This window comes from Balaenoptera ricei, chromosome 9 (genome assembly GCF_028023285.1).
Source record: "Balaenoptera ricei isolate mBalRic1 chromosome 9, mBalRic1.hap2, whole genome shotgun sequence".
Classification (NCBI taxonomy): Eukaryota; Metazoa; Chordata; class Mammalia; order Artiodactyla; family Balaenopteridae; genus Balaenoptera; species Balaenoptera ricei.
Genome location: NC_082647.1, coordinates 20,316,515 through 20,332,741, shown reverse-complemented (window position 1 = coordinate 20,332,741; position 16,227 = coordinate 20,316,515). Strand labels below are relative to the sequence as shown.

At 38.4% G+C, this 16,227-nt stretch overlaps 1 protein-coding gene and 1 pseudogene across 1 annotated transcript in view; one reads left to right on the top strand and one right to left on the bottom strand.

Annotated features, from left to right (window-relative positions):
- CHCHD3 (coiled-coil-helix-coiled-coil-helix domain containing 3) overlaps positions 1-16,227 on the bottom strand; it is a 279,252-nt gene that overhangs the window by 166,997 nt on the left and 96,028 nt on the right. Inside the window, exon 4 of the mRNA XM_059933355.1 lies at positions 7,172-7,289. Coding sequence (XP_059789338.1) covers positions 7,172-7,289 — 118 coding nt within the window. The remainder of the gene's footprint in view (positions 1-7,171; positions 7,290-16,227) is intronic.
- LOC132371397 (polyadenylate-binding protein-interacting protein 1-like) lies at positions 8,276-9,370 on the top strand (annotated as a pseudogene).

Here is a 16,227-nt window from a genome sequence, read left to right as displayed (position 1 = left end):
AGCACTTTTTTTTTTTTTTTTAATAGCTGCATTGGGTCTTCGTTGCTGTGCACGGGCTTTCGCTAGTTGCAGCGAGCGGGGGCTACTCTTCGTTGAGGTGCACAGGCTTCAAATTGCAGTGGCTTCTCTTGTTGCGGAGCACGGTCTCTAGGCATACAGGCTTCAGGAGTTGTGGCACGTGGGCTCTATAGCACAGGCTCAGTAGTTGTGGCGCACGGGTTTAGTTGCTCCACGGCATGTGGGATCTTCCTGGACCAGGGCTCGAACCCGTGTCCCCTGCATTGGCAGGTGGTTTCTTAATCACTGCACCACCAGGGAAGTCCAAAATAGCAAACATTTTTAAAAAGGATTTTTAAGTGCCCAAGAAAAGAACCCAGGATAACCAGTGCTACACTGCAACTTCATTTACCTGGTTAATTTTAATGATACTAAAAGCCCCAAGCGATCACCCTTACCTTTCTTCAACACAGAACTTTTGAGCATGAACTACGTTGATCATTTCAAAATTACAACCCCAAGTGTATTCTTTGCCCTTGGGCAGAACCTCACTTATACTTGGGCAGCAGTGGTATTCTTATCTACTTCCTTTAATTTAGTCATTTTCCTCCAGACCCCAAATTCAAAACCTTTTTCTCTTTACCATGAAATTTCAACTGTCACAGTTTGAAGCACAAACAAAACACAGAACTGAAAAGCATACAGCACAAAATTAATCAATTCTTCTTCTTGACTGCTTCACTGGAGCATTTCAGACAAAAGGGAAACTGGGGATGAAAAGTGACATTTTGGTGAAACAGCAGCTTAAATTTGCAAAAATTGAATTTATGCATCCAATTACCCTAATTTTTTTGTGTTATTTTTTCTAAACACTATGAGGTATTACAAATTCAAAAATTATAACTTAAGTAGAAAAAAAAAATCCAAGGTACGAATGACCTTCCCCACACACCCTATACTTGACTGGAGATGCAGACTTAGGAAAAGCAACCAAATCTAATTCATCTTTGCATCCCCAGCAACTGACATCACGTAGCACATAGTAGGTGTTTTATAAATGTGTGATGAAGGGGAACACAGAAGAGGATGATCTCTGTTTCCATTCATTCCCTCTTCTATTCCATCCTTCACACTTCACTAAAGAGAGCTATCAAAATGCCTGCATCTGCCACTGCATTTCAAACCTTTGCGTGTATGTAGTCCATGGTTCTTTGGGTTGCATACATGCTCCTCATGATCTCAGCCCTGGCAACTTCTTCTGCCTCATCCCTCAACACTCCTTACCCTGTACTTCCCACTCAGCAACTCCTTGTCGTATCCCAGTGTCCCCAGGCTTCCATGCCTTTCCCTGCAATACTGTAGGTTGGACCATCCCTACTCCTCAACCATACAAGCAATTCCTACTCATATTTCAAGATTCCACTCGGGCACCACTTCCCTAGGAAATCTTTTCTCGTCTTTCCCACTTCCTCTCCTCCCATTTCTACGACCTGAGTAGTAAATTCAATTCTTCATTTATTAAATCAGCAAGCATTTATTGACTCTTTACTCTTTGCCAGGCACCGGTATACATTAGGCTCTCAAATGTGTGAATGAACGAATGCAGACAGCAATGGGTTAAATGAAAGTAAATCCCTGCTTTCACTTAAGTGAGGATTCTCACAAGGATATAAGTAGCATGGCTCTATCACAGGCTTAGCACTTTAAAAAAAAAAAGATCCTTTTTTTTTAATGTGGACCATTTTTAAAGTCTATTGAATTTGTTACAATATTGCTTCTGTTTTATGTTTTGTTTTTTGGCCTGGCTTGAAGCCACACACCCCCACATTAGAAGGCGAAGTCTTAACCACTCGACCTCCAGGGAAGTCCCAGACTTAGCACTTCTCAACATTATTTTTCGTGTATCTGTCTCCCACATTGCACTAATTCCTTACAGATTTTGTCTTTTTCGTTTATGCATCCTTAGTATCCTGCACCGTGTTTTTCATACAGTAAAGCACTCAATAAAATATCGGTCCAAAAAGTGAAGGGAACTATTTCACATTTAGTTTTATAAGCTTCAGAATATTTAAGTAAATATTTCCTTAAGTAAGTAAATTGTGGCTTCAAGTTTAGCTTAAAAAAGAAAAAAATACTACACAGTTCTGTGGTTATAACTAGAAATGACTAATGTTAAACCAGCATTGTTTAATAAGACAGAAAGAGTGAATCAAAATTTTAATTGACATTTTAAAAAGAAAATATAACCGCAAAGTCAAATAAACACAACCCCTTACTCTTTAATTTTAAAAAAAAATCTAGTGACACAGCAAATATTAGATTTAGATGTAGGAGATCTCAAAGATACACAAATGTCAAGTCACATTAACTTTACAGGTTTCCTGGCTCTGTCCTTTTAATTAGTCTTCATTCTTTACAGAGTTGCTTTCCTGCTCCTAAGCCGCAATCCTTTCGTGTGAATTTTAGTTAACATTTTCATGTGGATACAGTTATCAGTAAACTGCCTCTCCAAAACCTCTGGGTAGAAAGAGCTGATGAAAATACTGGTACCAGTCAGTGAGAGGTACAGTGAGGGACTGGTATACGCTTCTTGAATCAAGAGCAGGACTCAACAGCTTCTCCAGCTAACGCAATTCTTCCAAGTGCCAACTTTTCATCTGATCCTATTTTAAAACTTTAGCAACAGGGCCATCATGACTTTGCCCTTCAAAGAGCTTCCATAAAGCTAGCTGCTACAACAACCGTGGGGAAAAAAAGCCTGGACTCACATCTAAGGAGACAGCAATCTAAATGTCAACTGTTCGTGGGCGGAGGATGGGAAGGGGGAGGAGAAGTTTTATCTCACAGCACTAACATTACATCAGTTTTGGGTTCTTTTTCCCCCTAGTTCTACTGAAAGACAGCTTTCCAATTCCTTCAAATGTGTGAAATCCAGCCTTTACTTTCTTGTTGGCTGCAATATTTGGGTACTAAATAAAGAGGAACAAATCAATGTTTGGCCATCACTCAAAAGAGTCCCACAGGGCTTCCCTGGTGGCACAGTGGTTGAGAATCTGCCTGCCAATGCAGGGGACACGGGTTCAAGCCCTGGTCTGGGAAGATCCCACATGCCACGGAGCAACTGGGCCCGTGAGCCACAACTACTGAGCCTGCACGTCTGGAGCCTGTGCTCTGCAACAAGAGAGGCCGCAATAGTGAGAGGACCACGCATTGCGATGAAGAGTGGCCCCCACTCACCGCAACTAGAGAAAGCCCTCGCACAGAAACGAAGACCCAACACAGCCAAAAATAAATTAATTAATTAATTAATTAAAAAAAAAAAGAGTCCCACATATTAGGGTTAAGAATGGCAGCCATGGGGGTCCAGCACTCACAGCAGAACAATTCTTAGGGTGACACTCACAAGAGTCATGGGTTCTGAGGATGCCCGCTCCCACAGCTGGGGATCAAGGCACTAACAGACAACACAGACTTGAAGTCATGTTCCACAGCACATGTTATACTGGATGGTGGGATGAAGAATCTGAAACCTGGACTGTGTACGTGGCAGGTGGGGGTGGAGGAGCAGAAAGAATTTAATGCTCCCTAAACATTAACTATACGTGCAACAATGCTATTTCCTTAGTAATTTTTTCTAAGGTCTAATTATGGTAAAATACACATGATATAAAATTTACCATTGTAACCATTTAGAAGTGTTAAGTTCCAGAGTGTAAAGTACATTCACACTGGTGCACAACCAATCTCCAGAACTCTTCTCATCTCGCAAAACTGAGACTCCATACCCATTAAAAAGCTCTCCAGGTGGCTCCGCAGTGCAACGGAGAGCACATTGGACTTCCAGTGACAAAAAAGCTCTCCATTCCTCCCTCTGCTCAGCCCCTTGCAACCACCCTGCTGTCTTCCGTCTCTGAATCTGAATACTCTAGATGCCTCATATAAGGAGAGTAATACAGTATTTATCTTTTTGTGACTGGCTTATTTCACTTAGCATAATGTCCCCAAGGTTCATCTATGTTGCATTAGGTGTTCGAATTTCCTTCCTTTTTAAAGGCTGAATGACACTCCACTGTATGTATATAACACGTTTTTCTTTATACATTCATCTGTTGATGGACACTTGGACTGCTTCTACCTTTTGGCTATTATGAATAATGCTGCGATGGACAAGGGTGTACAAATATCTCTTTGAGGTCCTGCTTTTAATTCTTTTGGATAAAAACCCAGAAGAGTGGATTGCTGAATCATAGGGTGATTCTAGTTTTAATTTTTTTGAGGAACCACCATACTATTTTCCAAAGTGGCTGTACCGTTTTGCATTCCCAGAACATCCTTGCCAATACTTTTTATTGTCTGTTTTCTTTTTTTTTAAATAGTAGCCGTCCTTATGGATATGAGGTGGTTCCTTAGTGACTTTTACATTTTCTAAATTTTCTATAATATCCCTGTATTATGTTAATAATTAGAGGAAAATTCAGTGAAATACATTCAACCATTAAATGTGATCATGCAAATACATACTTACTGGTATAGAAAGACCTTTATCATATAGTCTAAATTTTTTTAATCTGAAGGTTACTGTAAGAGTTATATAAAACTATATATACTATTATCTATGTTTGGAGAAATACAAATATACATATTAATATAAATATTTTATACAGACTCAGTAATATGAAAAGGAATATAAAACAATAAACCAGAATCTTAACAGTAATTATCTCTGGATAACGGTAATCTAACTGATCTTATTATTTCTGTATTTATTTTCTGATCTTTACCCAAAGAATATGCACGTCTTCTACAATAATGAACAACAACAATAAAGGGGGTAATGTGGTAAATAAGTTGGGAGTCACCAGGTACCTACATTGCTGTAGGCAGCCATGTTGCTGTGGCCATGAACTATCATCACTTAAACGTCTGAGAATGCTCAAGCCAGGACGGGAACCTCTGAATCAGCTATAATACTATTACATAAATTCTACTTTTAGTCTCAACATGCTTTGAGGGCTCTGTTTAGCCAATATTATGATAGATGCTGAAATTCAGGAGTTCTGAGTACAGTAATTTGCCACCCATACCCTACAACCCCAGAATCAGTAAAGAAGAGACCTACAAAACAGAATATACAATGCCAGCTTCTTATGCTTAACCTGAAAACAAAAAAACAGACAAGGAAATAGAGAGGATTTATAAGGTACAAGGAAAAAATGTGCTGAAGACATACTGCTCCAACCCAACTACATGACATAATATTCTAGTTACTGTTAGTTAAGAAATTTTTTTATACTTTCACATTTCTTGTGAAAACTCTCCTTTTTTATGCCATCTCATGTGCCTGTGTGTGCATTTAATGAGTTTTTTGAAAAATCCCAATCTGCTTATCTCTCTGAACTAAAAGAACAAGACAATATATTCAAATTTAGGCCGAGAAAAGTAGAGAAAAAAAATGCTTCAAAGATAAGAGGCAAAAGCAAGGGCACAAAGAAGAATGCCAACCAAGGAGTCTTCTGCCCACTAGAAACCGAGAAGCTCGCTCCGCAACCATCCTCCACCATAAGCACTGCTAACACTCTCCACTCCATCCCTGGCCTTCGAACTGGGAGGCTGTAAAATACGTGGGAATGACCCTTCAACACACTGGCCTGATATGCTTTCAACTTCCTCAAAACAATCCTCAAACTTGGGAGCACAGCAGATGTCATGATTGAATTACTCAACACCTAACATCTTTAATTCTGAAATTATCCCCCATTCACAACGAATGACTTTCCTTCCACATCTCTTGGCCTCAGTTCCACTCAAGGTGTGTGTCCTCGTGATAGCGCCAACCGGTCCCTTGACTTTCCTTTCTTAGTCCATCACCTCTGCTCTGGCTTCACGGCCTACCCATTCAGCCTGGATCCTGGATTAGTCACTGAAGAAATGGATTCATTACACATTGGCTTACTTGTATCTTCTCTATTGGCGTCTGGTCATAAGTTAGCCTCTCAAAGAAAGGACCAAGGGAAAGAACAGGAGAGAAACGACTCTTTTCTTATATTGTTAATGATCCCCAGCTGCCTGTACTAGGGACATCCCCCTGAGTCTTGCATCCTAAGTTCTCCACTATATAGTCACATTTTATCTTTCCAATGAGTTCCCAGCCATATTCCAATGAGCACTAAAGCTTCTGAGAAGTCAGAGAAGTGACATGAGGGTTTCTAGGAAGGCTAAAGTGAGGGTTGAGTAGTCAGGACCCCAGGCTTCACCCAGAACGGCTGCACTTTTATTTAACAATGGGAAGTTGTTAAATCAATCATGTTGCATGCAGAAAACACTATTGTTCAGCCATTAAAAACTACATTTCGGTGATATAAAGAAAATGTTCACGATGCTAAACCCTATGTACAGCACTATTCAAAGTCCTCAATAGGTAACAGACCCAGGAATAAAAACTGTCTAGAGGGAAACACCCCGGTGTAAACCGTGGTTACGTGAGAATGGTAGATTTATGGGTGCCTCTTAAATTTTCTTCTACTAATAATCATTTTTAAACATGTTTATGTAATCTATTTTTAAAATATATTTTCTTTGAAAAAATTATTTCCTTTCTTATAAAAAATGGCTCCCCTTTCTGAAGCCCAGAAAGCGACTGATCAAACCTTACTCGCCTTTGGGACTTCCCTGGCGGTCCAGTGGTTAAGACTCCGCGCTTCCAATGCAGGGGTGCGGGTTCAATCCCTACTTGGGGAACTAAGATCCCACATGCCGCGTGGTATGGCCAAAAAAAACAAAAAAACAAACACTTTACTCACCTTTGCTGGAGACTTCCCAGGCTAACATCTGGTGGTTGCCAGGAAGGAGAGAAACAAGCTAGGCTGCTCACCCCAGAGGTTTCAAATACAATGAAACCAAAAGCAAGGGGGATGGGAGCAAGCAAACAATTCCCTTCAGGCAAGATGCCTGTGTCTCCATGTTGATCTTTTCTTCAATAACTCTCATTACACCTGCCTTAAAGTCTTTGATGGTTAATCTTAGCAAATTGTCAGCCACTTGTAAAAGGCAAAAATAAAGAAAATCTAAGCAAAGAGAACATGAATATCATCCACACTGAAAGTTGGCAAGCTTTTCCCAAACATCAGAAGTTTCCTCGTAGACAAGACCTTTCCACTAAATCTTTAATACTCACCAGGTGCTTTGCCTTAGCACGTTCCTCCTCATTTGATATCCTCTCACGAAGAATAGCTCTGGTCAACTGCTCATTGGCAAAAGCCTTCTCTGAGTCCAGTTCTTTGCTTTGCTTTAGTCTGAAAAGACAACAAAGGTCTAACTTAGAGGGAGAAAAAGAAAGATTTTAGTAGTTGACATCATTTTTCGTAATGAAATATATTAAAGCCACAGATTTATTAGATGAAATCATCTTGGCCTAAAATTTATCCAAAGCAGGTATATTTTCTAGTAAATCCTCAAGCAGCCTCTACCCAAGCATTTAAAATAACCGAATTCAAATACATCAAGAGGCTAATCAATCTGACTGCTGAATTAGTTTTACAAAGATCTTCTTATGTCAGCTTGAAATCTGCCCACCTAAATATCTGATCCCTGGTGCCTCCATCTGCCCTCTGGAGATAGCAGTAATACATCTAATTAAAAAGCCATCCACAAGACAAATATTTGAAGGTAACCATCATCTTCCCATCAAAACTGACTCAACTGTTCACTGAATACACGCCAGGCAATGTGCAAGGCACTGATGTCACAGTACTGACAAGGACCAGTCTCTGTCCTCATGGACCTGACATTACGGCAGGAACTAAAAACACGGTGAAGAGATCCTCCCTCCCAGCGAATGTTCCGACAATCTTTATCTGCAAAAATGGCCAGACCCTTCAAGAGCAGGGCTCCTCACTTGTGGGATGACTCCAATTTGTCCCTTAGCTCCAAACTAAATGCAACACTGCAGACATGATCCAGCAAAGTAAGACAATAGAACCTCACCTTCCAAGATTCCCACACAACACTAATTCTACTAATGAAGCATCTGATTGCATTACGTCTATCAGTAACCTCATCACACAACTAGTTCACACTAAGTTACAATCCATTAAAACCCCTCCACTGTGCATGACAAGGACAAATTACTTTGGCACCCATCTTCACCATAGTGCCCGGCACATAAAGGTATTCAGTAGTCACTGAATGAGAGTACATTTTAGTCTAATCTCATGGACAAAGATTTTCTGATTGCCTTTTCTTCTTTGAGAGCATAACCCCTCTATACCATCATAGCCCAATGGCTAAACCCCAGGTGGTTGTAGCTCCTGTATTAATGCCTAAGCTGTCTGTAAACGCCCCGTGAATTTTACCCATCAAGTTATTCTAATTATACAGAATCCTATGAGGATGGTTGTGAGGATTATCCCACTTTGTCAGAATCTGTTCAGGATTTTTTGAATCATCTTTCAGAGCAGCCTGGCAGTTTTGAAACTGAAATTGAACAGTTTGCGGAGACCCTGAATGGCTGGGTTACAACAGATGATGCTTTGCAAGAACTTGTGGAACTCATCTATCAACAGGCCACATCTATCCCAAATTTCTCTTCCATGGGAGCTCGCCTCTGTAATTACCTGTCCCATCATCTGACAATTAGCCCACAGAGTGGCAACTTCTGCCAATTGCTACTTCAAAGATGTTGGACTGAATATGAAGTTAAAGATCAAGCTGCAAAAGGGGATAAAGTGACTCGAAAATGATTCCACACATTTGTACTCTTTCTGGGAGAACTTTATCTTAACCTGGAGATCAAAGGAACAAATGGACAGGTTACAAGGGCAGATATTCTTCAGGTCAGTCTTTGGGAGTTGCTGAATGCCCTCTTTTCTAAGCCTATGGATGACAACTTAATTGGTGCAGTAAAATTACTGAAGTTGACAGGGTGAGTTTTAGAAGATGCCTGGAAGGAAAAAGGAAAGACTGATATGGAAGAAATTATTCAGAGAATTGAAAATGTTGTCCTAGATGCAAATTGCAGCAGAGATGTAAAACAGATGCTCTTGAAGCTTGTAGAACTCCGGTCAAGTAACTGGGGTAGAGTCCATGCAACTTCAACATACAGGGAAGCAACACCTGAAAATGATCCTAATTATTTTATGAATGAGCCAACATTTTATACATCTGATAGTGTTCCTTTCACTGCAGCTGATCCAGATTACCAAGAGAAATATCAAGAGTTACTTGAAAGAGAAGACTTTTCTCCACATTATGAAGAAAATGGAACAGATTTATCTGGGGGTAGTCATACTTGGATGATACTGATGGTAAGATGGACCCAGAGGTAGAAGAAACTTATGAAAAGTCCTGTTTGGAATCAGAGCATAAGCGAAAATAGTAAAATTAAATTTCAGCATATCAATTTTATAAAGCACTTTAAGTTATGGTGATTAATTTTTTATTTTTATATAAATTTATTTATTAATTATTTATTTTTGGCTGTGTTGGGTCTTTGTTGCTTCACGTGGGCTTTCTCTACTTGCGGTGAGCGGGGGCTACTCTTCGTTGTGGTGTGCGGGCTTCTCATTGTGGTGGCTTCTCTTGTTGCAGAGCACAGGCTCTAGGCGTGAGGGCTTCAGTAGTTGTGGCACACGGGCTCAGTAGTTGTGGCTCGCAGACTCTAGAGCGCAGGCTCAGTAGTTGTGGCGCACGGGCTTAGTTGCTCTGCGGCATGTGGGATCTTCCTGGACCAGGGCTCGAACCCGTGTCCCCTGCATTGGCAGGCAGATTCTTAACCACTGCACCACCAGGGAAGTCCGGTTATGGTGATTTACCAGAACACAGGAAAAGCAAGAAAATGTGTCACACTTACACTAAATTAAGGATGTTGAGTTATGTCACTAATGTATGCAACTTTAATTTTGTTTAACACTCTCTGCCAAAATAAACTTTATTCCCTACAACTTAAAATGTGCATGTATGTGTGTGTGTGTGTGTGTGTGTGTGTGTGTATATATATATATATAAAATAGTTTATTATGTACAGTTAATTCCACTGTTTTGGCTGTAATAAAATCGATTTTGGAAAAGAAAAAGAAAAGAAAAATTTTTATGTTGGTATAAGTGAAATTCTGAGTGCAATCGACTTTTTAAGTGGGAATGATGAGCACCAAATTGAACTCAATACTAGTCTATCAAATTTCAGTTTTTAAAAAGATTATTGAAAAGAAATAAGAAAATAAAACTTTTGGTTATTCTCTTTAAATTGCTACATCACCTTGATACTCTGAAATTCTCACAAATCAACTCTAACAGATAAAATCACTTTGTAGAATATACTCCAAAATTATAATGCTTCCCCCCTAAAAATTAAACCTGTGTGGTTTTATGTCTTGAATAAAGATAAATAAAAGAAACAAATATACTTTTACCCAAATAAATCCTGGAGTTACATAAAAGGAAAGCAACATAAAAAACAAAGTGGTCCACATAAGGATACTGTGCGGATAACTGCTGAAGTTATCGTACCAGATTAGAAAACTAGGCAGTTATAGCATCTCTACCAGCCTATCACTTGCAAGTAAAAGACATTACCTATTTTACAAGTGAAGTGCAAACTAAAATAAAATAAAAATTACTATCATTTATGGATCACCTACTATATGCAAACACTGTGCAAACACTTTACATACATATATAAAACTAGTATGAAACTTACATTATTATTAGTTCTTGAACATAAAGTGAATTCTATACAACTAAATTTTCTCATATCTTCCACATTTGGTGTATCAAATTTTAAAGTATTGTTCATTTTAATACTACATTTTTTTCTGAGTTTACTTGCATATGGCATAAATTTCAATTACAAATGGAGTTTCTGAAGTACCTCAACTTAAAGAAATATCATAAAGTTTGGCAAGTTAATGAAAAAGAAGCAATAACATAAGCACAAAAGTCTTCAGTGTTATAAAAAATAAAGATTATTCAGCTGGCAGTACTTGGTACAGAAGCACAAACTTTGGAGTTGGATTCCTGGGTCCAAACCAAGGCTCTACCACTTACTAGCTGAGTAAATACTGTAGTTAACCTCCCTAGGTCCTGTTATTCTCATGAGTAAAATAGACTGGTGTAACACCTACCTTACAGGATTCTACATACAGAAAGCATTTAGTACAATGCCTGTAACATAATAAGCACTCAACACATTAGGTAAGTAGCAGTAATAATAATAGTACCCACTATGGGGTCAGGGATACAGAGGAAGCAGTGAGTTTCTGAAATGAAGAAAATCTCCAAATTCACTAAATACACCATGACCACATATAGCTCTGTCCTCTCCATCTTTTTTTCCCCCAATTTTCACCAATAAGAAGTTCTGCCTTTTTTTTTTTTTTTTTTTTTTGGCTGCGTTGGGTCTTCGCTGCTGTGCGCCGGCTTTCTCTAGTTGTGGCGAGCGGGGGCTACTCTTCGTTGCGGTGCGCGGGCTTCTCATTGCGGTGGCTTCTCTTGTTGCGGAGCATGGGCTCTAGGCGTGCAGGCTTCAGCAGTTGCAGCACGTGGACTCAGTAGTTGTGGCTCGCAGGCTCTAGAGCGCAGACTCAGTAGTTGTGGCACATGGGTTGAGTTGCTCCACAGCACGTGGGATCTTCCCGGACCAGGGATCGAACCCACGTCCCCTGCATTGGCAAGCGGATTCTTAACCACTGCGCCACCAGGGAAGTCCCAGTTCTGCTTTATTTTTATGATCAAGGACCCCTAAAATGTAAATTGACTATAATGACTCTAGCAGTCCCATCCTTGCACATGCTCCTTTCTTTCTTTCCCACTTGCCTCTAAGCTCCACAAGGGCGAAGACCTGGTCTGGGTTTTTTTCACTGCTATATACCCAAGTGCTTAAAACAGTGCTTGCCCCACACAGTAAGTGCTCAAAAAAGACCTGAGTAAACGCATGAATGAATGAGCGGCATATTTCCAACCACAGACAAAAATGGAAAACACGTTACAGAAAATAGAAGACTGAGGAATTTACGAAACTAGACACAAACTGAGCCCTACAAAGGCCAAGCCACCATGATGTTAAGTGTCACAAGTGTGATGATCCCAGACCATACTAACCTAAAACAGAAGGGCGTTTTACATTCCACAACATTTCAGAGCCTCTGAAATACCTAACTCTGTGTGTGGGTGTGTGTTCTACAAATCACCTTTGCAAAGTAGTTGTAGGTCATTAAATGATCTCAATGAATCCATAAAAGAGGAAGCTTATTCGAAGAAAATATTGCTATAAATGCTTTATGTGGAGGGGGGGAGAGGTGGGGAAATGAGGAATAGTGCAATTTAGACATTTCTAGTCTATTGCTTTTATTTCTGAAGGCACTGGACAAAGCTCTATTAGTTATAGAAAAAAATTTTCAGTTTTTTGAAAAATCACCTTTGCAATTTTAGAAAAAAAATTTAGAAAATTTTAGAAGAAAGTTTCGCTTTCTTTCAATACCTAATACATCTAACTATGCTTGACTCTTGGCTGAAGAGAGATTGCGAGGGGCACAAATTGACCAAACAGAAATTTTCCTTTCTTAATTCTTACAGTTACTTTCATTTATCCTTACAAATAGACCTGTACAAATTCTCAAATAGTTAGTTCTAAAGGAATAGCTGAAAATAAAACGAAAAGAAAGGTCTGTGTGTGACTGTTTATGAAACAGAATTTTGTATCTTTAAGAAGTCTGACAGTAGGGCCCAGAACAAATTATCATTACCTATCAGCAACTCAGTGGTACAATCTAATAAACCTCAGTTTTCTCAGCCCCAAAATTTGAAGGTTGAGCTTTACAGTCTAAGGTCCCTTGCAGTTAAAAGTTTTACAAACATCATATATTAAATATATTACTCTCCATTCCAAAATTTCTTGAGAAATTTAGAGTCAGGGGATAAATGAAACGAAGGAGTATTATCTCCAAATTTTCACTCAATGAGCGCTTATATTTCTAGTCTCACCCTTAGAGTTTCCAACTACTTGATTAAAAACTGTACACCTGTATAACTGATTCACTTTATTATAAAGCAGAAACTAACACACCATTGCAAAGCAATTATACTCCAATAAAGATGTTAAAAAAAACAAAACAAAACTGTACACCAGGTAGAAGTAAATGGTATTCACAGATTCATTCAGTATGTAATTACTGGTGACAGGCACTATTCTGATTACTGAGAATAAAATGGTGAGCAAAAGAGACACCTACCCTCATGAAGCTTCAACTCTGACAAATTCATTATTTTTAAAAAGTGAGGTTGCCATGAAACTATATGGGTAGGAGCTGATATCTAAACTGAAATCTAAGAAACATAAAATGGGCAACATCAGGAAGGAAAAACTGTCTCAGAGGAAACATCAGTCAGTTCCAGAGGCACTGGGCACTTACTTTCTGTAGTTAAACTTCTGTACTGCCTTTTCAGATACCAAAGGCTGGGTAACCTAGACACTGAGAGCTCTCTTCACACACACACACACACACACACACACACACACTTACCAATATACATTAGTGCGAGGCTTTGGAAGGGTCCCTGAAGCTTAAAATCACCTTTGCAATTTTAGAAACAAAAATTTAGAAAATTTTAGAAGAAAGTTCCGCTTTCTTTCAAATTATTCTGGAGGGCAGAGTTTCAGGAAAAAATGGTATAACTAATAGAGCTTTGTCCAGTGCCTTCAGAAATAAAAGCAATAGACTAGAAATGTCTAAATTGCACTATTCCTCATTTCCCCACCTCTCCCCCCCTCCACATAAAGCATTTATAGCAATATTTTCTTCGAACAAGCTTCCTCTTTTATGGATTGAGATCATTTAACGACCTACAACTACTTTGCAAAGAAAATGTGCTTGTATTCTCAGAAGCTCCCAATTCTTTTCAGAGCTTCCTCTCAGTGCCCTTGCTTTTATATTCCATCAGGCTTTTCTATTCAATGGCCATCTATGAAATATAGTGGCTGTGTGATCAACCAATTTTTCTCTTATTTTGAGCCCAATGTGATGACTCTCTTTTCTGGGCCTCTCTGAGTGCTACCGGCCTCCTTGAGTGTAGATCCAAAGCCAAGGTGTTTTGCAAACACTCCCCAAGGGAAAGAAGGGTGAAGCCCTCTTTGACAATGGAACCTCTACTTTTAAGGTCCGTGTGACGTGTAAAGAAAAAAAAAAAACGGTATGAGATAAAGTAAGTCTTTCATTATTGGGTTTCCAAAGATTTAAGAATTATCTCAAAATAAAACTAAACATACCAAGTATCTTGGAGAATACATTCTCTTTTTTTATTTACTGGCATTTCCCACTTATTATTTCAGATCTGCTGGTCTAATATTATTCTACATTAAGCCCCTGATTTAAGTTTCATTTAAATTTCCTTCTTTTAAATACATATCTCTCCTCATTTAAATTCTCTAGAGTTTTAAGCACAGAAGTAGAAGTTTAGTGTAAACTTTTCTTATTTGCATTAAGTAATTGGATAGCTTGCCTAAGCTTAATGAAACAAATACCAGTCAGCTCTGCCCTTATACCTCAAGCCCTAGCAACCTAGCTCTTGTTCTCAGTGTATTCTCAATCAGGTAAGAGATTTAAGATACACCAGCAAAATGAATTTCTAAAAACCAGTCAAATCTCCCATAATGAATATTATATTACAACATGTCCTTTAAATGGAAATAATAATAATAATAATAATAATAATAAATTACTCAAATATATTCAGTTCTCATAGATATCTGGTAATATTAATAATACCAATATTATTTTATTGAAAGAAACTAAAGCTTTTAAGAAAATGGGAAGGGTATTTTAAAGATAACTTTAGCTAGGCATTTTTTATGTATTCAACTTTGTTGTCCTCGAGGAAGGAGGCATTACTATCTTCCTTTAACATGAGAAAAACTGAGATGTGGAAAAGCACACAGGAGACATGAAACGACCTGATCTGGTTTCCAAAGCCATGATTCTTAAACCTCCTGAAGAGTAACACCACCACCACCCCAGCGGGAATCAGTTTCCATTACATTACTTACCTTTGTGGTCATATAAGGACAGTTTTTAAAAATCATATTACTCATAATTATTTTAAAAGAAGCTCACTTTTTATTTGTTTTCATTATGTCAAGTCAGAGTTTGCCAGAGTCAAATCAGCCCTTTCCCAAAGTGGTTTGGCTTTCAGTGGCCCTAAATGTTTCTCTGAACCTGGCCATTCACAAACACTCAGATTTATCTTCATGTAGGCTGACACATAGGTAATGCTATACAATTCTAGCTTAGAAAATTACTTTATAATTTAATATATAAGGCCATTATATTACTGAGGGAAAGCTGATAAGAACCTCAGATAATGGGTGAGAATAAATGGGAAACTGAGATTGCTCTAGATAAAGTGATTTGAGGAAATGATTTATCTAAAATTGAACTATGACCATGACACACAGACAATATCTGCATAGTATTGCAATGTACTTGACTCAGACTGTTTCAAACACTGGAAGAGAAAAATGAGCGACTACAACCTCAAAGGTCATTTTTAACGCTAATGATGAATTTTATTTTAACGCATCATACTTTGTCAGGACATGCTGAACCAGCATTCAAAGTACTGTTTACTACTCATTTTTTAAATGGAAAAGCTGAGCCAGTAATCCAACAAACTAATTATTATACTATTAAAAATAATGACAGAACAAGTACACAGCTTTCTATCAATAAGACTTTACCAAAATAAAAGTACAAGGCAAGCTTAATAAAATTTCTCAGCTCAAATTATTTCAAATCCTGGAAGGAAATGTACATGCACTGAGATCCCAAAATAAACACATAAAAATGAATGTACATTAATATAACCATGTTACATTCACATATAATATGGATCTATATGTAACATCTATATAAGTATATAGAGATGTAATATCTATATGTATAACAGATAAAGAGTTATCATTTATTCATGCTTACTTTGTACCAGGTACAGTTCCAAGCACTCGACAGGTGTAATTCATTTAATCCTCACAAAAACCCTATCAAATTACTGTATTTCAGATGAGGAAGCTGAGGCACAGAGAAGTTAGGTAAAGCTAAGGCTTACAGAACTTGTAAGTAATTTGCCCGAGGTCACAAAGCCAGTGAGAGGTGTAGCCCGGCAGGCTGACTTTGGAGCCTGCATTCTTACAGAAGATACACCCATGAACAAACACACACAAACACATAATATATATATACTACT